The sequence below is a fragment of the Myodes glareolus genome, chromosome 5, assembly GCF_982192425.1.
Source record: "Myodes glareolus chromosome 5, mMyoGla1.1, whole genome shotgun sequence".
In the NCBI taxonomy this organism is placed as follows: Eukaryota; Metazoa; Chordata; class Mammalia; order Rodentia; family Cricetidae; genus Myodes; species Myodes glareolus.
This window is the reverse complement of record NC_142030.1, coordinates 34,164,818-34,187,522: the sequence shown is the minus strand read 5'-3', so window position 1 is coordinate 34,187,522 and position 22,705 is coordinate 34,164,818. Positions and strand designations below refer to the sequence as shown.

Below are 22,705 nucleotides of genomic sequence, written 5' to 3'. Positions count from 1 at the left end.
ATTCCTAGAGGTCTCTCTGTGAGGTCTGGGAGAAGATGTCAGGTGCCCCTGTGTGTCCAGCCTGCCATTCTTGGCCTTCCTTTGATTCCTGGGACCTGCCTGAAGTCCCACTGGGTCGGCAGCTCAAGTCTGCCCAAGCCCTGGTGTAGCTGCCCTTTGCACACACCAGCCTAGAAACTGCTGGGGCCTTCTAAGCTCCAGCAGCTGGAAGCAGAGCAGCTGGGAAGCCAATCTGTTTGTTCACCATTTGTGGAGCATCTGTCATGAGCCAAATTCCAAGAACGGGTCACGTGCATGGACTCTGCCTCACACAGAGTTCTCTGGAAGGGGGGCAAAGGGCCAACACCGTGAGCAACATTTGCCACAAGCTCAGAGAAGAGCTGAGGACCGTGAACAAGGGAAATGCTGGGACAATTTGATGGGGCAGCCGATGCCGTGGTGAAAGGTACCCAAGGGCAGAACAATGAAACAATGAAACAAGTCATGTGGGAAACACTCAGGCTCTCGTGTAGGGTGAGCTGACCTGGACCTTGGCTCTCTTTCAAGGGTTGCATGCTGTTCTCTGCTCCCTGTCAACCCCATCTAGACCCTGGAAGCTACTGATGGCACCTTTGTCTTCCATGCTTGCTGGCTTTGGTTTAACTTCAAGGGGGAAAAGCACCCGGGGACTCCTGTGCTCGGGAAGGGAGGCTGAGAATGCAGGATCCTTGGGCCCTCTTTTTACCCCAGCTGGACATTGGCAGAACTGCTCTTGGGTACTACTTCTCCCACAACAGCAAATTCCTGTTATTTTATTTTATGTGCCTGAATGTTTCGCCTGGATGTATGTCTGTGCCCCATGCTCATACCTAGTGCTGGAGGAGGCCCTGGAAAAGTGTCGGATTCCCTGGGACTGGAGTTACTGACGTGAACCGTCATGTCAGCGGTTAGAATTGAACCCAGGTCTTTTGGAGGAAGGTGCTCTCAGCTGCCACGCACTGTGACAACAGCAGCTCTTCCAGGTTCCAGACCCTCTACTCCTCACCCGCGAGGGACAGTCTCCCATGGTATCAGCCCCTAGATGCCCATCTCCCTTCCTGCTTTCCCCAGTCTTGTCCACATCTCTGAGGAGCGTCCCCTTCATAGCTGTCACTCAGTTTCCCTGTGAGCACAAACAGAAGCCAAATCTTCCCAGATTCACAGTCTAGGGTTAATAGTGACAGTGACGTATGATTTACTCATATGTCACCAGAGATGGACTAAGGGCTGTGAACATCGCTTCTTTCCCAGCTCTTAGACAAGGGCACTCCTGTTTGTCAAGTCTCCATGAGGAAGGAGAGGGCAAAAGCTGGGTCCTTGGCTGCTAAGTGAGGAGGTGTCATTGAAACTGGGCTCAGTCTGTCTAGGTCACCTCTGAGAGTAACTGTGTCCCCAACTGGTTATGGAAATTCTGGGGCAGGGTGTGCACGAGGAGCATTCAGAGGGGGCTTTAAAGGAATAAAAGTTTGAGGAGGCCCCTAGGAGGGAGGCAACACTCTGGATAAAGGTCTATTGGGCTGTAGAGAAGAGAACAGAGGCACACAGCCGGGCAGATTCTCAGAACCACTGGACTTGGGAAGCTGAGCTTAGAAAGAGAGATGGGCTATGGTTAGGATCAACAGTGTTTCTAAGGAGATAGTCATGGATTGCAGTGCCTGGGAAAGAGAGCAGAGAAAGGACTGAGGACAGACTCCAGGGATCAGGGACATGGACAGGAAAAGAGGAGGCTCCAGACAGGGAAAGAACAGAGGGAGACTCTCCAGGCCCACCTGCTTGCCAAGAAGACATTTGCAAGTCTCTTGGTTCAGATACTTGGCTCCCAGACTCACTCTTAAGAGGGGGAGCCAAAATACAGTGCCAGGCTGCTGCAGCCACAGCCTCCTCGGGATGAATAACATGATAGTAGTTAAGGACCCAAAGCCACAGGAAGGCAGAGATGTGCGGAAGGGGAATTTAGCTGGTGTGACAGAGCTGAGTTTATTTCAGCAACACCTAGAAGCAAGTCTCACTCACTTCGCTGCTTTCTGGTCCCAGGCAAACAATTACTGACCCAGGATGCTCTCCCACCAAGGTGATACTTTGCCTGCCATCTTCCGCCTGTGTGTGGGTGGCTACCCATTCCAGACATGACCTTATCTGTTTCCTTACCTCTAGATTTCCTCTTGTGAAACACAGACTGCCAGGCGATGACCAGGGTGAAGAGCAGAACGCTGAGGATCCCCACGCAGCACACAAGGACGGCATACATATAGAGATCTAAAGGGCACATTGTCATAAGCATTAATTCAAAACAAATTACAAAAAGAATTTCAAATGTAAATTACAAAGATTTTTTTTAGAAAAAAACACACAAGAAGAAAACATCAGATCTATATCAGAAGAGTTCCTAGACTTGTAATTAGAGGCATTCTCCCTATGAATAAACCTTGGTTAGGGACACGGTTCAGAGATAGGGCACCCACCCAGAATACATATTCCATCATTAGAAAAGGTAAATCTGATTTGCCATTATTGGAAACTCGTGAGGAAAGTTAAAAGTCAAGTTGCAGATTGGGAAAGAGGATTTAAAACCAGAGCTCCAAACGGGGAATAGTATCTAGTGTACGTCAAGAGCTCTCAAAAATCAACTCTAAAAAGTCAGCAAAGAATCCTTCCTGGAAAGTGGGTAAAGCATGCAGAGACATTTCACCAGACAGAATACCCAGGTGGTAAATAAACACATGGCTATATCCAACTTGCTCAGTCATGAAGATATGTAAAAGGACGCCACAGTGAGACTGTCCACATACCGTTCAGAATCCTGATAAGGATTCACCTAAGTTAGGCCACTCCAGCTGGGCTGGCAGTGACTGAAAATGGAAGTGCTATTTTGGAAAACTTTAAGAAATGAAAATAGTGAATCTTTTTTTTAAGATTGTGTATGTGTGTGTGTGTGCATATGTGTGTGTGTGTGTGTGTGTGTGTGTGTGTGTGTGTGTGTGTGTGTCCCCTCCTGTAGAGGCCAGATAAGAGCATCAGATCCTCTAGTTACAGAAGGCTGTGAGCCATTCTATGTGGGTGCTAGGAACTAAACTCCAACCCTTTGTAATCAGAACAAGGGCCCTTAACCCCTGAACCCTCTCTCCAGTCCCCTTAATGATTGTCCAAACCATCTCCCATGGGCTACTCATTGTTTCTACATTTTCCCCCATGACAAAGAATTCTAGGTTGAGTACTCATAAATGTGACCTTCATTCATCTCATATTATCTTCTTAAGATTTGAGTTTCTAGAAGAACCTCTAAGGCAACAGGAATGCTCCCTTGCAAAACGCTTGGGCTATGGCGAAGCAGACAGATTACTTCACTGAAAGAAAATCAGTGTCCCAGGGTGGCCTGTTGTAGGTATGGCAGTGGAGGCTTACAAGAGGAACTTGGAGATGCAGGTGATCAATCACAGAGAAGGGAGAGAAAACAGACTTTTACATCCAGGTTCTTCTTTTAAGTCTCCTACTTGATCAGAGACCTAGGGAGGCTTGGCAGAATCCATGCCTGGAGTCAATAAGCCCTTTCATGTTCTTAGAGTTTGTCAACAGTTTTATCTAAGCTAGACTGAGTAGATTTCTGTTCCAAGCTACTTAGAAGCTTGAACTGAAAATTAAGCATAGTTGTTTCTCTGTGTCTCCAGCGTCCATATCCACAAATTCAGTCAATCATGTACTAAAACTATTAAAATAACAACAGCAACCTTAGGGCCTGGTGAGATGGTTCAGTGGTTAAAAGTATTTGTTACTTTTGCAGGCAACCTAGGTTTGGTTCCCAGTACCCACATCACGGCTCACAGTTGTCTGTAACTCTAGTTCTAGAGGAACCAACACTCTCTACTGGCCTTTGAAGGCACTGCACACATGTTGTACATAGATGTACATGCAGGGAAACAGCTATACACACAAAATAAACATAAAGAAATGATGCGGTTTGGATGAGAATGCTCCCAGAGGCTCGTATATTTGAAAAATTGGTCTGGTCACAGTTGATAGAACTTTTTGGGAAGGTTTAGGAGGTGTGGCTTTGTTAGAGAAGGTTTGTCCCTGGGAGTGGGCTTTGAGGTTTCAAAAGCCCACACCATTCCCAGTTAGCTTTCTACCTTGTACTTGTGGATCAAGATGCAAGCTCTCAGTTACTGCTCCAGTATCATGCCTGCCTGCCTGCTGCTATGTTCTCCACCATCGTGATCATGGACTCCAACCCTCTGGAACCACAAACCCCCAAATTAAATGCTTTCTTTTATAAGTTACCTTGATCATGGTTTTTTGTCATAGCAACAGAAAAATAACAAAGACAACAAATCTTTAAAAAAAAATGACTGCATTGAGCAGTAGACATTTTTCTTGTCATACTTGGCTAAATAACACAGTATTAGAACTATGGATGTAGCACGGGCATTGTATTAAGTATCATATGTCATCTAGAGATGAGGACATGCAGGGGTTGTATTCAAGTACTGTAAGAGTTCTTTAAAGCACTTGCAAACCCATGTGTTTTTGGTATCTTTGGGTTGGAGAAATCATGGTACAGAATCCCCATGGATACTGAAGGAAGAGTGTAAGTATCAGAAGTGCCACAGGACAAAGAGAAATACTCTATTTTTTTGTTGTTTGTTTGTTTTTCTGAGACAGGGTCTCTTTATGTAGCCCTGCCTATCCTGGGACTTGTGTGTAGAACAGACAGCTAAGAAAGTCAGTAGGTGGGTGGGCAGAAGGAGGGCTCTTCTGTGAGAATCCTGGAGCTACAATGTAAGCAGAGGGGAACTGGAAGGAGAGTTCTGAACACAAGAATGGAGCACTGTGGGAGGGTTCCTTAGTGCATCAAATGCTGGGCAGAAGCAACCATGGGATCCTCCCCCACAGAAGCTGCAGGGAAAACCCTGGTGGAAGCCAGGTTACAGTGGGTGGAAAGTCATGGGGTGTGGGGAGGTCTTGTTGGAAATAAGAATGGCTTCCCCTGTAGTAAAGTCCAGCTGCTTCTGTCCAGGGACACACCTGTCCTCGTCTCACTTCATAGGCTGTGAGGTCAGAATCCTTAGGGAGGACGGGTTTGTCCCTCTGCTTCAACATGTGAAACTCAACAATGAGAGGCATGGATTCTGAGAGAGATAGGTCATTATCAGCTAAGGTCACAAGTTCGAATTAAGGACAAGATAGCAGGATACAGGACAGTCTCAATCCTGTGACCCCGCAGCCAGTCCTGATTTAGTCATTGTTGAGCAAAATACTCCAGGAACTTGGCTGGCATAGGGGGAAAAGTGTTAAATAACTCAATTACCTTGCTGGACCGTCCAGAACTGGGGCAGATGGAGACAAAGCCTGCCTCTAAGGAAGTCCGGTGTCAGGCCTGGTGAAAAGGGAGGGTAATTTGACTTCTATTTCCTTCTTGGATGAGGGGAAAAAACTGGCTTGCTAGAGTATTTATGCCCCAGAATAAAAGCATCCTCACCCACCAGTCCATGCATTCATATGCTCTCTCTACGGTTTCCAGGCTAAAGGGACCAAGAAGGAACAAGGCTGCAGGTGAACCCTCAGGTTTGCCATTCCCGCCAGATGTCCTTGTAACACATCACACATCCTGGGCCTGCTCTCTCTCCTGGTGGGAGGAAAGGACTCAAGGTCTGGCTGTGGTTGCTGATCTCAGCCTAGACATGGCACAAAGGGAGCTGGCTCCCCACAGGCAGCTGTGACTGCGGAATCATAGAACATCTGCCCAGTGTGTGATGCCCCACTGCTCCACCAAGCACGAAGGCCCTGGGGGCAATGGACACCCGCCAGTAGGCACCATCTACCCTCACGTGGGTCCTCATGCCTGAGTGACAGTGGATGCTCTCTGCTCGGCTCGGCTCTGCTCTTGGAGCCATGGGACCCTGAAACTATGCCACTTCACAGCCAGGGAAAAGCTGCCCCCTGTTTCTCCCAGATCAGGTAGCAAGCAGTGCTGAGAAGTTCTGATTTCATTTACTATCCCAAGCATTTCTTTTCCTGCACAAAGGAGAGCGAAGCTGTTCAAAACAGCGACTCTGCCACTGTTCCCAGGTTTCTCTGTCAACAAAGGTCAACCCAAAGCCAGGGCTACAAAATTATAAGACCCCAGGGTCACTTTTTCACAGTGACAGCTCAGTTGCCCTGTGCCCTAGAGGCTGGCATTCTGTCCTGGTGTCACCCTAACTTCACCCTATCGTGTCCTTAGGTATTGTTCAAAAAATCTATTTCTAAAAGCTCAAAAAGTTTCAAAATCGAGCCTAGTCAAATAGCATTGTTTGGAGAGTAAAACTAAAACCTTAAACCTACATTCAACAATATCAGCTTTTAAACAGCACAAGGGAGGGAGACCGGGTGTGTAGTTTGGTCGCAGAGTGCTCATGGCACGCATGAGGGCCTAGGTACCAAATGGATAAATAAAGGAATGAATGACCACATAAGACTGGGGATTTAGCTCCGTAGTGAAGTGATCAACTAAGGTCACAGACCCGAATTAAACACAGACTGGGCAAGGCACCGAATTTCGTTCTGTCCAAATAAATAATAAAATAAAATAATAAATGGGTATATAAATAACAAAGTAAACTACTACCTATACCTGTACACTCAACAGCAATATCAAATATCACGTGTTAGTTCCTAAATCTGTTTGCAATTCTATTTTTTGCCCGGACTGCTAAAGTCATCACTGTCATTTTTAGACAAGTGGCAAAAAATCCAGGTCTCCTCAAAGCAGATGGCGGGACCAGCAGGCTGCTGTGACTGTGCACACCACAGGGAGGCCAACATAGGGTGACAAGGTTCCTGTGCCAGCTCCTGCCCATCCTCCCAGTCTGCCAAACAAGTCAGGCAGGACAAAGGCACCTGTTGCCTGGCAACAGAGCAGAGTATTCAGTGCTGCTTTGAAACTGGGTGACCCCAGCATTACTTAGCCCTGCCAAGCACCGCCTCCTCCCAACACACACACACACACACACTTGCAATCAAGAAAGCCAGGGTCGGTATTGGACACTTCTAGTTCAAAGGCAAATGCCTAGGGAATAGCTGTTCTGGCAATAAAACTCTGTGTACTTCCACTGGTTTTTAATGTAGCCTGTAATACCATCTTGTTCAGGGCAACATACCTGAGTGATAGCCCTGAGGGATTTTAACTCGCTCCAATATCTCATCCAGAGCCCTGACAATCAATGCTTGTTTTGTTGGGCAGGCACACAGCCAGGCCCAGCGAAGCCCCAGGAGGATGGGTATCTGTCCACAACCCACGTTGAAGCTCTTCCAATCAGGAACAAAAGGCCCAAAGGCCTGAGAGCCTGTGCCAAAGAGTTTCAACTACACCCTTGACCTTGCCAAAGCCATGGCAGGTTAAAAAAGCAGAACATGGGGGCATTGCTACTGTTGCTGCCTCCAGTGTCATGGCCACCACAAGCAGCAGCAGCAGCACAGGGGAAGAAGGCGTGGAAACTGCTGTACTGGGGCATGCGTGGTGCATATGAGAATGTCAGCTTTTAATCTTTGATGTCTGATTATCTCTATTGAAATGGAAGCCCATGCTGGACCACAAATTGTACTTAGTGTCTACATCTGAGAAATTATAAAATGTTGACACTTATACAAAGTATCTTTGAGATTCAAATCATGCTGCAAAGTGTGTCAAGACTGACTGCTATATTCCTTAAAATGGCTATTATTATTATTATTATATCATTGCAGTTTAAAAATATGGTCCTGACACCACTCCATCAAAACTACCTCACACTCTTGTGAACACTTGATTCCTGACGTGACCATCAGAGCTGCAGAGGCGGAGTCAGGACTCCCTCTGGCACATTCTCCTTAGAGAATCCCACAGCCTTCCCATCATTCTCTCCCATCATAACACCAGGGCTTAAGACAGCTTCGGAGATATGGGGGAAAGCTCAGCCAGATTGTCTCAATCTTACTCAACTGCAATGAGAAGAGAAAACCTTGCTCCTTCTGTCCCACACCTTCCCTCTGCTGGGAAGACAGCCACTTTTATCTCTGGACACCAGGAAGCCAAATGAGAGTCAAAGAAAGAGCTAGGGACTGTTTTGCTAGGATAGTCTTCAGATACAGACAAAGGCAACTATACAGTGTAGAAGAAAATTCCAGAAATACAAAGATTCATTATTGGATAAAAGGTGATCTGAGAAGAAAGAAAGAAAGAAAGAAAGAAAGAAAGAAAGAAAGAAAGAAAGAAAGAAAGAAAGAAAGAAAGAAGAAACTACTTGCAACTATAAAACTAAATAATAAGTCCTACAAACTGGGGATTACATCACAGTGTATGGTTTGCCAACCACAATTAGAGTCAAATTTTTTTGAAGAGATACAGTGTCTGTCTAACACACTATGGCAAATACTGCTTTGAATTCCTGTGCTTTCCCACAAGGCTGGCTCTCCTTCTGCCACCTACTGTCTTGCTTGCCTCCTGGGTGGGGGTAGGCACACCTCTTTTTCATCCCTGTGACTAGCTCATTCCTCATCAGTCAACCCAAAGGCTTTACAAGACAGAATCCTTCCCAAGGTCCTGGGCCCGTTGACAAGCCCTGTCCCCTGATCAAAGGCTCTGAATGAGCCCTTAGAGTGAATGATGTCATTGTTTATGGTCAGAATCCTCAGTGATGACCATTTCTCTACTGTCTGTTCTCTGGGGCAGAGACCTGTAAGCTCCCAACTCTTGGCATTTGGGGACAGAATCACTTGATGCGGAAAGGGTCTTTTGCATTGCCTCTATCTCCAAGTTGCTAATGTCATTCCCACACTGAGGTGACCAAAACTGTCTCCTGACATCAACAAATGTCCCCTACAGGGGCAAAAGCACCCCCTATAGAGAACTCCACTTCAAGACTCAAACTTGAATGTATGCCAGAGGTTTGCATTATACAAAGTGTCTTAGAGATTCAAGTCATGCGGCAAAGTGTGTCAAAACTGACCGCTGCAGTCCTTCCAAACGCATAGGCAACCACCTCAGGGTTCAGCCTGCATTCATAACAGGCTTCCTGATGGGGCTGCTGCCAGGAATGTCTCTTGGGTCTTGGCTCCTAGTCTGCTGCATGCTGGAATCAAATGGGAGGTACTAATATGTTTCAACTAAGTTGGAATCTCCTGCGAGCAACCTCGTTTTTAAGGCTTCTTGTTGGCTCTACCATAGGGTGAAAAAACACTGCTTGCAGCTTTCAAACTCTTCTAGATCCCAAGTTTCTGAACCAATTAAGAATTAAAAATCATTTCCGTAGACATATTCTTTAATTTTACATTACTCGGGAGTCCCTCCTTGGTATCACCCAGGAAAGGGATTTGGGGGGTAGGGGACAGAATTGGGCAGCATAAGGCTTCACACCACTTTCTCTGCCATGGATTCCCCTATCACTCCTGAAAAGATCAGTCTGGGCGCATGACTTGATGCTATGAAACAGTTAAGGAACTAGAACCCTTGTTTTTTCCTTTTCCCTTCTTACTGTCTGGACATGAGGTTGCGTCAAGATACCAGACTTACCTTCAAATAATGCCCAGGTTGCTTTCTTTTTCTCATTTGATGAATCTTCAGTAGCTTTGAGAGAGATCACTGAAAACATAAAGAGACAGGACAGCGTGACACACAACACCTTACAGTCCTGACATGCTATAATCACCAATGGGGTCACATGGTACCAATGTCTCTTAAATTTACAATATCCATATTAATAAAACTGCCTTAAGTCATCACAACCCAGATACCAAGAAGAAACACAGAAGCATACACCGCACAGCTGAGAAACCTGGGCCCCAGGACATGAAAAAACAAAACAAACAAAAACCTGTCTGAGTTTAAAAGCCAGTAAATGGCAAGGCCAAAGTTCAGTTCAGTGAAAGTGTTGCCTGCCCCACATGCTTCAATTATAAATAGATTGGTGGTGGGGCTGAAACCGAATCATCACTTTCTTAATGATTTTAGCATCTTCCATGGTGTGGTGTTAGGTGTTTACTTCCAGACAGAAGCACCTGGAGTCCCGCAATGGTAGGGATCAGAGCCTGCACACCACTCCATATGTAAGACTCTCTGAAATTATCCTAGTCTTGAGATAATTTTATCTTCTCTGATTTGTACTAGTAGGCCACTTGTTTGTTTCCCAGCCGCCCAGCCCTAAAACAATCACACAGAGACTATATTATTTAAATCACTGCTTGGCCCATTAGCTCTAGCTTCTTATTGGCTAACTCTTACACCTTAATTTAACCCATCTCCATTAATCTGTGCATCACCATAAGGTCATGGCCTACCAGCAAAGTTTTAACATGCCTGTCTCTGGAAAAGGCTCCATGACTTCTCTCTGTTTCAACCCTTTTTTCACCCAGCATTCAGTCCAGTCCTCCCCACCTACCTAAGGTCTGCCCTATTAACAGGCCAAGGTAGTTTTCTTTGTTAATTATCCAGTCGTATTCACAGCATACAGAGGGGAATCCCACATCACCTATTTGGTGGTTGATAACTGGATTTACTCTGCTTCCAGTAGAAAAAGTTGAGCTATAATATGTAAAACCTTGAATATCATCACAGACAACAACAACAATGAAACACATACAGCATCAGGGACTGATCTGACTATTCAATGGGACTTAATGTGTCGACAGAAAGGTTCCATGTGAGTGCTACCCCGCAGCTACGTGTGGCTGCGGAGCACTTAAAACATGGGTAGTCTGACCAAGACATGAAATTGACAATTGGATCCCATTTCGGTAATTTAAACTCTCACACGTGAAGAGCTCTAGACAAGAAACCGAGGACTTGAATTTTGAAAAGGCAGGTGGAATTACTTTGAGAGGTGAGCAATAAGGAAGGCATGGCCTATACGTTCATTCATCTTATTGTACTTCCTGTAGGTTTCTGAATTAGCATCGTCATGGATCTCAGTTTTGACTTCCTAACCTCTTGCCTTTTTATTCCTTTATGGGATATTTGATTTCGAGGTGTCTTCTAAACAGCTAGTCTTTTCTTCACGTGTGTCTAACCTGTCACAAACCCTCTTTATTCAGTCTTTCTTTTCATTTATGGAATCTTCCAGCTCTGGATTATCTGTCTAATTCTTCTTCACCCAGCCCAGTTCTCCAGCGAATCCTGCAGTTTCTCACCTAATTTCCTACCCAAGGTCATTTCAACAGCCACACCTGACAACGTCTACATGTGACCCGCGGTCTTGTTCTCCCATCTAGGTTTGGTTTTCACATTGTCTCAGAGTGCCTGAGAATTTTTCCAAAATGGATGTCAGACTCTGAGAGAAAAAATTACAAATTCTCTAGAAAAGTCTCCAGTTTCCCGAGAGCAAGATGGAGAAGACCGACGATCACCTTAACCCAATCAGGGATTGGATTGCTTAAGAGCTGTAATTTTAGTCTGATCCATTTCTTGCTTTGGGTTTAGTTTCTCAGACTCCCATAGCAGGAAGCCCGGACTGCTTGCCCCAGTGCTCACATACCACAGTCAGGAATACCCCAAACCCATTTGCCTTCAGAACATCCCGGCTGTGGCTTTCTCTGCAGCTCCTGCCGAGCAGCCCCAGATGGACTTCTGGAAGACGTGTGTGCCTGGTGTCTGGACTCCTCTGTAATCTTCTGGCCTTCTAAGAACAAATATGACCGCCGAGGTGCAGAAGGCCATAAATAACTGCACATGCAGCTGGAGAAGTAGTTCAGTGGTAAAGGGTGCTGGCTGCTCTTCCAGAGGAACCAGGCTCCATTTCCAGCACCCATGTGTCAGCTCACAACAGTCTGAAGCTCCAGCTTCAGGGGACTTAACACCCTCTTCTGGCCTCCGTGGGCATCAGGCATGCGCATGGTACACAGACATAACTTACAGGCAAAATACTCACATACATAAAGTCAAAGTTATAAATAAATAACTGTGTATTTGGGGAACACACAGAGATACTGTTCAGAAAGCAGAAGTTCAGAGGGATTTCTCTCCCCTCCTAAAGGAAACCCCTGTGCCAGAAGAACCCAAATTCTTTAGAACAAGTAGTTCTAAGCAAGTAGTTAGAACAAGTAGTTTGTTTCAGCTTCACTTGAGGTTTTTCTGGAGTAAGTTCTCTCTCTCTCTCTCTCTCTCTCTCTCTCTCTCTCTCTCTCTCTCTCTCTCTGTGTGTGTGTGTGTGTGTGTGTTAAATATATTATCCAAGCTCAACCTCTTCTTCCTGCTCAATTTATTTTAATCCAGAACTCCTGCACTCTACTGACAGACAGAGCAAAAAAGATTCCAGAACTTAGAATAATAGGCATGTGTTTATTGAACTGTGGTAGGGTTTGAAGGGGTTGGTACATTTTAAGGGAAGCAGTTATGTGGGAAAGGCGGGGAGCAAGCTGGAATGGACTAAAGAAGCAGTAGAGAGGAAGGTATAGGTGGGAACCTGAACTTGATGGGGTTCAAGGTCCAAAGAAGCTTGATGTGCTGTCTATTCTGCATATTATCCATGCACCTTGTACCTTTCAGTCTTCCATCCATTTCCTGAACTACCCTGAGTGGTTTTCACAACCTCAATCTTCAATCTACTGAGCCTGGGAAAGGGTGATACTGCAAAGTCCAATGAAGACAGTGCAGAATAGGTGTTAAACACCCTTTGATTAACTTAGCTCCAGGAGTTGAAAGATGGCCATCATGGCCCAGAGACTGTCGCCTAATGTGGTCCAAGTGTCAGCAGTATCAGTGTCTCACTCCAGTGTGGTCCAGGAGTCAGCAGCATCAGTGTCTCACTACAGTGTGGTTCAGGAGTCAGCAGCATCAGTGTCTCACTCCAGTGTGGTCCAGGGGAGTCAGCAGCATCAGTGTCTCACTACAGTGTGGTCCAGGAGTCAGCAGCATCAGTGTCTCACTCCAATGTGGTCCAAGTGTCAGCAGCATCAGTGTCTCATTACAGTGTAGTCTAGGAGTCAGTAGCATCAGTGTCTCACTCCAACGTGGTCCAGGAGTCAGTAGCATCAGTATCGTACTCCAGTGTGGTCCAGGAGTCAGCAGCATTAGTGTCACACTCACAGTGGCTGTGAGTGCATGCACAAGACATGCACTCTATACAGGACAGAGCCAGCCAAGGTCCCAGGATGGGGCAGGTCTTACCCCTGTCTGAGGTGCTACTGGCAATTGATGTTTGCTGTGTTAGGGAGAGTGAGTTTTCATCAGGGATGTGGCCCCTGAGAGGCTATCCATGCCCCTGTAGCTGGTCCCACACCCATGGATATCTGGGCAGCAATAAAGACTCAGTGGCTTTAAGAAGACCACATGAAGTTGGCATGAGAAAGTGGTGATAGGGACATACAGTAGAAATTGGAAGGGAATGAATGGGGAGGTTGGTTTGATCCAAACGTTATAGGCATGTATGAAATTCTCAAAAAAAAATGTGAGTGGGAGAAATATTCTGGACATAGCAAAGCATGCTTGTAACCTCATTGCTGGGGTAGATGGAGGCTTGGGGATCTCGAAAACTCATTGGCCAGCCAGTCTAACTGAATTCATGACCTTCAGGCACAGTGACAGACTATCTCAAAAACTGAAGGTGGAAAGCAATCGAGAAAAGACATCAACACTGACCTGTCCTGCACATGCATGCATCTGTGCACACACAGTAACAAGTACAGATGCCACACTCTCATACACACAACGTTTATAACAGGAATAAAGGATGTAGAGAGCCCATGCACAGTAGCCTGAAGGGTCCAACTGCCACTTGCAGGGAGTGGGGACTCAGCTAAGTCACTGACGTGTCCGATGCCTTAGTTTTTAAAGCAGCAGTGATGAATACTTGTGATGACACAGGTGAGGATTATATAGGTTAGAATACACTGAGTGCTTCCAATTGCATTTGAGATGTCAGGAACTTCTCTATCCACAGGCAGAATATACCGTAAGAGCAGAATGTTGCTTTTATTGACTACTACCATTCCCGTGCCTAGAAGGGTTCTTTGCCTCCGAGTCCTTTACATGGAGTGAATGGACAGTTGCCCAAATGGCCAAAATGAAAGTGTTCTTTCTTCCTGTGACTAACCCTGAGTTGAAATAGGTTTCCATCCACTTAGCCAAGGCAGGTGCCCAGAGAGCACCTCCATACGTCTTTCAGGGAAGGAACCTATGGTTCTGATTTGATCCGAGTACAGGCCCTTCTGTCTCATGCATGAGAGCAGGGAGCCAATTCCACTTAATACAACATGGAGGCACATCTAAGAATTCTAATAAATGGGGATTTCCAAACAATAGCAACTCTCCCCTGCCTTCTCAGTTTAAGGGATTTGACGGGAAAAGACAGTCATTTTGCTTGGTGCCTGAAGATTAGCAACACTTATCTGCTTCTACAAGAGAGAAAAATTGCATAGGAACCATGCCAGGGCTTGAGGAATTTCCCCAACGTTCTGTTGTGCCTATCTTATTTCACTGTGAATCCTGTGCTATCGCGAGTGAATTTGACACAATGTCCAACTATGTGTCTGAGAACACAGACTGTAAGAAATCCCGGCTGTCTGATACAGCCTGTCCACAGCGAGGGCTTTGTTGTGGAGCCACCATGGCTCTGATCCCTACTCTGATGTCCCTCCCTCTGTGGCACATGCACAAAGCTAATAGAAACTGACCTTGGCCAATCTTCCCTATGAGCACGGAGTAAAAGAGGCCTCTCCAGGGTGGATGGGCTGAAAGAGAAGACCAATACTTGTAGATAGTACTTTGCTGGAGAATGGCTATCACTCCCTCAGTGGTCAAGGACATCTCAGATTGTGTGAAGCCCTAGGTTTGACTCCTCCCACCACAAAACACAGACACAGAAAGAAAATGGCACACATGTTCCACCACAGATTATTCACGTTGTCCCAAGACATTCTGAACTAAAATGAGTTCACGTCCAGTGAACTAGCTAACTATCAGAAGACTGCATGATCTTTAGCAGAAGTCAGCAAGGCTGAGTTCTTTGGCTATTGGTCTCCTCTCCTTATAAACCAGCTGTACAGTCAGACAGGAGTGGTGGGGAGGGACAGCTAACAGCCCTTGTGTTCACATTGCTGGATTTTTGCAACCTGACAGCCACTGGTAGGCTGTTTTGTAGCTGGGCAGAGACTACGCATGCCTTGAGATGGCCTACAACTCCAGCTCCTTCAAGTGATAGGCTTTTGCCTGCCCCACACTGCAATTATTTATGTATTGTCTTTTCATTAATCCTACCTGTATCCAGGAAAGTCAGGTGTAGGACCTAACCTCCTGGTCCTGCAGAATTTAGGGCCTCTAGTTCCTCTGTGGACCTGCAGGAAGAAGGATGCAGAGATGGAAGAAAGCTTTCTCAATACAGCTACATCAGCCACAGAGAGGGCTTTGATCTACCCGGTCACTGTGCCTATTGATTAGTTGGTTCAAAGATCACAGAAAAGGAGAAGAAACAAGGTTGTTCCTGCTCCAGTCAACTCCTGACTGCTGGCTGCTTTGTCATTGCCTTGGGACCTGGTACCTGCAGAAAATCCCCGTGTATCTTCTCAAGGAGACAGTGGCCCAGACAACTAAGCTGCCAGTTATTCTAGACCCTCCCCGGGGAGAGAAGAACAGGAAGAAATCTAGTAAGTTGTGAGATCCACCACACTGCTGCCTCTCGGTGAGCTGCTGGCTGAACGCAGCCACAAGATAAAAAAAGAAAAGAAGAAAGAAAGAAAAGATTGCAGGAAGTACGTTGAAAGAAGGGGGGAAAGAATTTCAGGGACATCCTTTGATAGGGCCTTAGGGAACCTGGCCGAGATAGGGTCACCAACAGCCTTGAATCCTAACTTGAAAAGAAAGCCACAGAGATGTCCCTAGAAGGGTGTGTGGGGGAGACCCACCTCAGCCTTTCTGTCTCTGCTTCTTGGCCAGGCTGGCTAAAGCATTAAACTGGATTCTCAATGAGTGGCTCTCAGGGGAAGCTGCCTGGTAGCCGGTAGGCCAAGGCAGGAGACACTTAACATGCAAGGCAATCAACTGGTTCTTGGGAAAATGAAGATTCTCTGGCAGTGCCCCTGGGTTTCTGGGTATGAATGAGGGGAGGGGCAATTTGTGAACACCTCTCAAAATGGTCAGAGGCTCCAGGTCTCAGGACCCCACATGGAGAAGCCCTTCTGGAAGAGATATGGGAGCCAAGCCTAAGAAGATATGGGAGGGGAGGTTTAGGTTGTGGGAGCCTTGGGTCTTGGTCTCCTGTCCATCTCAGGGCTGGACTTAGTACCCAAGTAGAACAATATAGACAATACCTCCTTAATACAGCCCAGGGACAGCAAGAGTAACAGCACACAGGAGTGAACCTGTCGCAGCAGTGTGTTCCCAAGGATGCCACAATTCATGGGTCACACAACATCACAGAAAACATACACAGTAGATCTTTAAGGAAAGTTACATCTAAAGAGCTGGGAGGGTATCTACAAGCAGGATACATCTCTGCTGTGTGCACTTTCCCTGGGGAGATGTGAACATGACTTAGTTTCCTCAAACAGGGCCTCAAAGACCAACTCTACCCAAGCCTGTCTCAGTAAACCAGGGAATTCACTGGAATCACTTACAGGAGCATAAATGGCCTCAAAATAGTCACAACATAGGAAAGTCTCACCTAGCAAGGATGACAGCTTCCCCATGGCTTTATAAATTGGGTCCCCGTTAGTGAACTTTCCACTTCTTAGATACTTGCACTCCCCAAGACCACTTGCAGTTGGGGTAAATTACGTACAGATGGGGGGAAATGGAGGAGGAAGAGGCAGTCAGAACCTCAGATGAGGTCCAATGAGCCTCCCCATTGCTCCTTCTATGAGAAAACACAACCCTCGATATTCAGGGTCTCCTGTGCCAATAGCAACTGCTCTGGTTGAGCTAGCAATGGAAGCTATGGGAGGACAGCCTTCCACAGTCTCCCAGAGGGAATGGACCTCCAGGTTCGGGCCCTGTAGGCATCCTGAGTCAGAGAATCCTTCCTTCAGGGACTATTCAACACCTCAGTATCTCACTCCTGCTAAATGTACTGCCTTAAAATGCATCACTGCCTACAGAGTGTGTTCCAGCCGTGATGTCCACTTGTGTTATCTGCATCTTTGTCTTGTTCCTTCACTTTCTAGGATTCTCCTTGGTTATTTCACAGGAGTGAAGTGGTTCTAGAGTGTGTGCCTGGAGCTCTTGGCAAAAGCAGGAGGATCCCTGGAGTCTGGGAGTTGGAAGCAAGGCTGGGCAATATATCAAGAGCGTGTCTTAGTAAAAAACAAAAGAATGAATGAATCAATTAGTCAATCCATGATATGGTACCATACTGTATGTCATGGTATGGTATGGTATGGTATGGTGTGGTATGGTGTGGTGTGGTGTGGTGTGATGTGGTGTGGTGTGGTGTGGTGTAGTGCGGTTATGTATGGTACAGTGGGGCATAGTAGAGAAGTAAGTTACTCAAAAGGAATTGAAAGCAGACCATGACAACATTACATGTTGGAAGCGTTGGGGAAGAGGTCAAGGCAGAAGCCCCATCCCACCTGAGCCTCTTTTCCTCTCTGAAGCCTCAGAAGCCATGGAGACCTAGCCACACATCTGCCCTAGGGCTTACAGTGTCCGCAGGTGCTTGCCCTGGACCTGCACCTCATGGGTGTTTATTTAAAAATTTCTACAGGAAGGAAGCAGGATTACTTAAGCAGAGGATGATTTGTAGTTTCTGCCAAGAAGAGCAGACGTCTAAGATCTGCTTCCTGGTATGTGAACCTTGCGAACTTGTACCCAGCGGAGAGCAGATGCCACCCTGCCTCAGTTTCCTCAGACTGCATACTACACAGATCCATGTGAAGAAACATATATGTAGGTGACCAGAAAATAAAGGAACGAGTCAACAACCCTGATAGGATAATAGTATATTGGTATTTGTGAGTTATTGTTTTTAGAAAATTGTATTGGTGTTGATTCTTGTACATTGATATATTGAATATTGTATATGAGTATGCTTCTACCTCTATTTGTATTGATATATACATATATTTATTATATTGCAGTGTACATTTCTACCTCTGATTAAGATATTTATATGTTGTTTATGTAATGATATACATTGTTTACATTTGGAGGTCATTATCCTCATTTATTGCACAGTTGTTTATTCTCCTAGTCTTCAAGTTAGATAGATATCAAGAATTATAAATCAATAGTCATATATGTTTGTCATATTTATATTTAGGCTAATCAGGTTCTTAAGATACATAGAGATTACATTTAGTATAGATAGTATAATCTTCAACCTCTTCGAAGAGCTATGAAAAATGGCCTTTAATTTAACCTAAAAATTTCGTGCTAACGAGACACAATCACTCCTGACATCACCGCTCTACTCCCAAGAGAACATTTGAACACCAAAGACACTCCACTTGGAGCTTGTCTTCTTCTTGCAGAACTGGCCTTTGAGCAAAGAAAAAGCCCATACCTCAACCACTGACAAAATTACAGAATATTTGTAAATGGATAAAAACAGGATTGTCTTATCTTGCCAAGACAGGGTAAGAGAGTTCTAAAAGGTTCCTTGCCTTTGAAAATGGCATGTCAGTTAGGTTAGGCCTTAGCCAAAGTTGGTTGACTCAACATTACAAACGAGACTTTGGGTGATTGTCCAGGTAATCAGTTGTCTCTTTCATTTGTTGCACATTTCGGAAGTTTCCTGCTTGTACTTCCGGGCTGCTTGAGTAAAATTATTTCCCTTCTCAGATCCTCGATGGAGTTGAAGATTAGATAGTCGTAGTTACTCTCTACATTAGACTCCTTGAAATAGGATGTTTAATAAAACTTTTGTTATATGTTTCTTGCTTATTACTGTTTGTTGCTTGTAATTTTTTATATATTTGGTATCTGTTCCTACTGTATGTAGTTGTATTGGGTTTAGTTCAGTCTTGTTTAGACAAAGGGGGAGATGATGGGGAATCTCAGCCAATCACATTCTGCTTAAGGTGTGTCCCCTTCAGGCCACACAAAACAAATAAAAGATCGAAGTGCCTTGCCACTTCCTCTTTTGTGGTTCCCGACTCTTTTGGTGTTCGTGGGATCTCCGGTCTTGTAAGTTTTTCCCCTTTCATTAAAAGCTAAATCTTTTGTATTGAATTGGTCTGGTTAATTATCGATCGACCACGCCCGCCACACAACCCCTTTGCTCCCAGTTCAAAGTGAAGAGGCTCACTATCTGTCCATTTTCAAGGGTCCAATTCCCAAGAGGAGGATGTAGCTGTGTTCCCACTATGTACAACTGGACACACAAGATGGAGAAGGAGCCATCAACACAGAGACTTCTGTGATAGACTTGCCTGTCACTTCCTTTCCCCTTTGCTTCTGCAAGACTCAGTTCAGAGGCAGCCCCTCTGGAGATTCTGACTGAGTCGGACTGTGGGAAAGACCACTCGGTGACCTGCCTGGCCACTGTGATAAACACTGAGGCTCTGCTTTGCTCAGCTTCAGCCCCTCTTGCCTTTTGCACTCAGACTAAGGCAAACCGTAGGGAACAAAACAAAGAATTAAAAATAAATAAACTTCCCAGGGTGCCAGGCAGTTGCAAAGGAAGTTCACATTCCTCCAGGGAGTCAGCTACAGAACACAAGGGTCAGCATTTTGTACAGTTAGGGAGCGGGACTTCCTCTCTGACTCAGCCTCTCTCAACATCTGCCTTAGCACCCGCCTTTCTGTCCCTTTTTGCCATTACAATTGGGCATTTTACCCATGAGTTTAAATCACTCATTCACTTTTTATGGGTCAAATATGTTCTGGAACTTCTTCTGTGCAGAATTGGCAGGGTGCTAAAATCCCTGGCCAGGTCAGCCTGTCTGCTCATCACTGCCTACTTCCCTAACTTAGATCCCCTGGATTCCTAGAGTTTCTCTTCTTCCTGCTTAGGCCTACCTGAGCTGCCTTTGGTTCTGACATGTGGGGCCCAGAATTTCTGTTGAAGTTCTCCTGTGATCTCATATGCATCCCAGAACTATATCCCTGCCTTCCTTTCATGTCAAAGACACCTGCTATATAGTACTGCCTTTTCATTCTGTCTCCTCACATCCTTCCCCTAGATTAGGAGGCTGGGGACCAAGGTCAGCAGAGATGCTAACTGTCTACCTCATGCCTCTTTGGGCACAGTGTTCCAAGGACAACTTCATAAATGAGAGCTTCCTACATGTTTGAGAGTTTGATATTTTAATCTCCTGATGTTTTGCAAGACTGGTGGTTGGCTTGTGGTTTAGTCCAATGAAGACTATGTCTGAGTGTTGTTTAAATTACACTCTGGTTGTCAATTTGTTTTTTCTGAGTGTCTGGACCTGTTGACACTGTAAACACCATGATGTGTGCTTGCTTAATTAAGCAGTAGCCCTAAATGTTCAGTAAATCTCATTCCTAATTATCTGTCCCATGTCTCTAGAGAGAAGGGGTTTAGTTAACTTCTTCCATGGAAACCGGAAGTATCTGTTCCCTGTGGTATTAAGTTCAAATCTAATTATTAAGTCCCCTCTCACACTGTGGAGTCAAATGCTCGGATGATAATTATGTTCTGATTTCATCTTTGCCCCAAACATTTCATTTTTTTTCTTGTAAATGATGTTCTCTCTCTCTCTCTCTCTCTCTCTCTCTCTCTCTCTCTCTCTCTCTCCTCTCTCTCTGTGTGTGTGTGTGTGTGTGTGTGTGTGTGTGTGTGTGTTTTGATATATCTGGACATGACTAATTCATTCATGTGTCCACATGTGGGCACACACATGCACACATACATACACATGCCCAGACCTCATGTGGAGGTCGGAGGAAGACCTGGCTATTGTTCCTGACTTTCTGTATTGTTGAGGTGGGATCTCCCGTTTGCCACTGTGGAAACCCAGGTAGCTGTCAGAAAGCTCCGAGGATTCTGCTGTTTTCACCTCTCCTCTCCCCAGAGATGTGCTGGGGCACAGACTGGATGCAGTTTCCAGGTGGGTTCTGCCTGGCAAATGCTTTACATACTGAGTCATCTTGCTAGCTCCGCCACTAAACTTTTAAGGTAGCAGCATTTTCCCATTGAAAGCTGACTTATGTAACCTTAAATCAACCAACAGTCTGGCTCCTTCAGCTGTGCTGTTTGTGGTTAGTGTAAAACCCTGGTTAAACTGCAGAAGTCTGCAGGTTGCTGCTGTTCTGAGCATTGCACTGTTGATGAAGGGAGCTCCCTCTGAACATGGGGCAGAGGGAAGGGAAGTATTTCATCTCAAATGTTGGACTGCCGCTGATTTTCCAGGCTGCAAAAACTTGACTGAAAAACCACCAAAGGTCATTTTTTCACAAACCCCAGAGGACCAAAGCCATTGCACTCTTCACAGCAGAACCTAAAGCCGAAGGCAATATCTCACATTCATACAGGGCCATCAGTAAGAGTCTTGTAAACCAGCCTCTCTAGCTTTAACTGGTGACCACCGGATACAGCACTAGGACAGAGGCTAGGCCTACTCTGGATCAGAACCCTGTGGACCCTCAGACTTCATCTTGGAAACACCACTATACACAACTGAAGAAACAACAAGAATCCCACTGTAGCCAGGGCCATGCTGGCCAAGCTATCTGCATTTCCTGGGAAGGATCTGCACTCGTCAATGCCCTGGAGAGACAAGTCTAGGGGTTATGGAACACAACATAGTTTGGAGGAATCCCAAAGTGGGGAGACTCCAAAAGTTGGGAGAGATCAAATTGGTCAAATGAGGAAAAGGAATGTCTTCAGAGATCAATAAAGAAAAGACCAGTACCATGGACATGGGCAGAGGGTGAGGGTTGGAACTTGCTGGGAGGTAGCTGGGGCTCGCATGCTCCAGCCCAGGAAGACAACAGCTTGAGTTGCAAACTGTCATGCCCATACATATGATCAGTAATCAGTGCAGAAGTGATCAGTCAGTACTAGACGGGGAATCCAGATGGATTCAGTCAAGACCTTTCTATCTGTAGGAGCAAATTCCCTTTCTACAGAAAATATTTTTATTTGGAAAAAGTAACCAGCCAAAGACAGGTTGAGTCTCCCTAACATGAAATTTCATCATATTTTAAAGTTTTTAACATTTCAGATTAGAGATTTTTTCCAATGGTAAAACACTCTCAAATCTGAGCAAATCTAAAATCCGCAACACTTTCAGTCCAAGAAGGATACTCAGTTGACCTTATTTCTCACATGTATGAGAGATTTTGAACCCCTTGGAATATGGAATCTTAGCCTCATTTCCAAGGTGATCTTGGAATTTTACCTAATGAGAACAAGCACGTCACTCTTAGGAGACATCCAAAGCTCTCAGTTGTTTTTGACAGGGATACTTAGGATGATTATCCAATCACTAAGTACCTCGGTAAAACCCTTCGCAGCTCTATTTTGTTTTGTTCATTTCTTATTTTGTTTCATTTTATGCCTATGGGTACCAAAAGCCAATGGCATTTGGGAACCTACTGGGCTGTCATGTTTGCCAGATACAAAATCCATTCCAACTTAATACCCTGAATACCCCTGTATTGGTTCATTTTTTTTTATCAACTTGACACAGCCTAGAGTTACCCAGGAAAAGGGAGCCTCGGTGGAAAAATTGTCCAGATCCAACTTACCCATGGCAATGCCTGTGAGAGATTATCTTGACTGATGATTGATTGAGAGGACCTAGCCCACCGTGGGCGGCACCATCCCTAAGCAGGTGGGCCTAGGCT

The 22,705-nt window shown here is 45.5% G+C and overlaps 1 protein-coding gene across 1 annotated transcript in view; it reads right to left on the bottom strand.

Annotated features, from left to right (window-relative positions):
* Vstm4 (V-set and transmembrane domain containing 4) overlaps positions 1 to 22,705 on the bottom strand; it is an 85,345-nt gene that overhangs the window by 45,223 nt on the left and 17,417 nt on the right. The window contains exons 3-4 of the mRNA XM_085687837.2: positions 9,542 to 9,610; positions 2,167 to 2,274 (exon numbers count right to left, since the gene is read on the bottom strand). Coding sequence (XP_085543963.2) covers positions 2,167 to 2,274; positions 9,542 to 9,610 — 177 coding nt within the window. The remainder of the gene's footprint in view (positions 1 to 2,166; positions 2,275 to 9,541; positions 9,611 to 22,705) is intronic.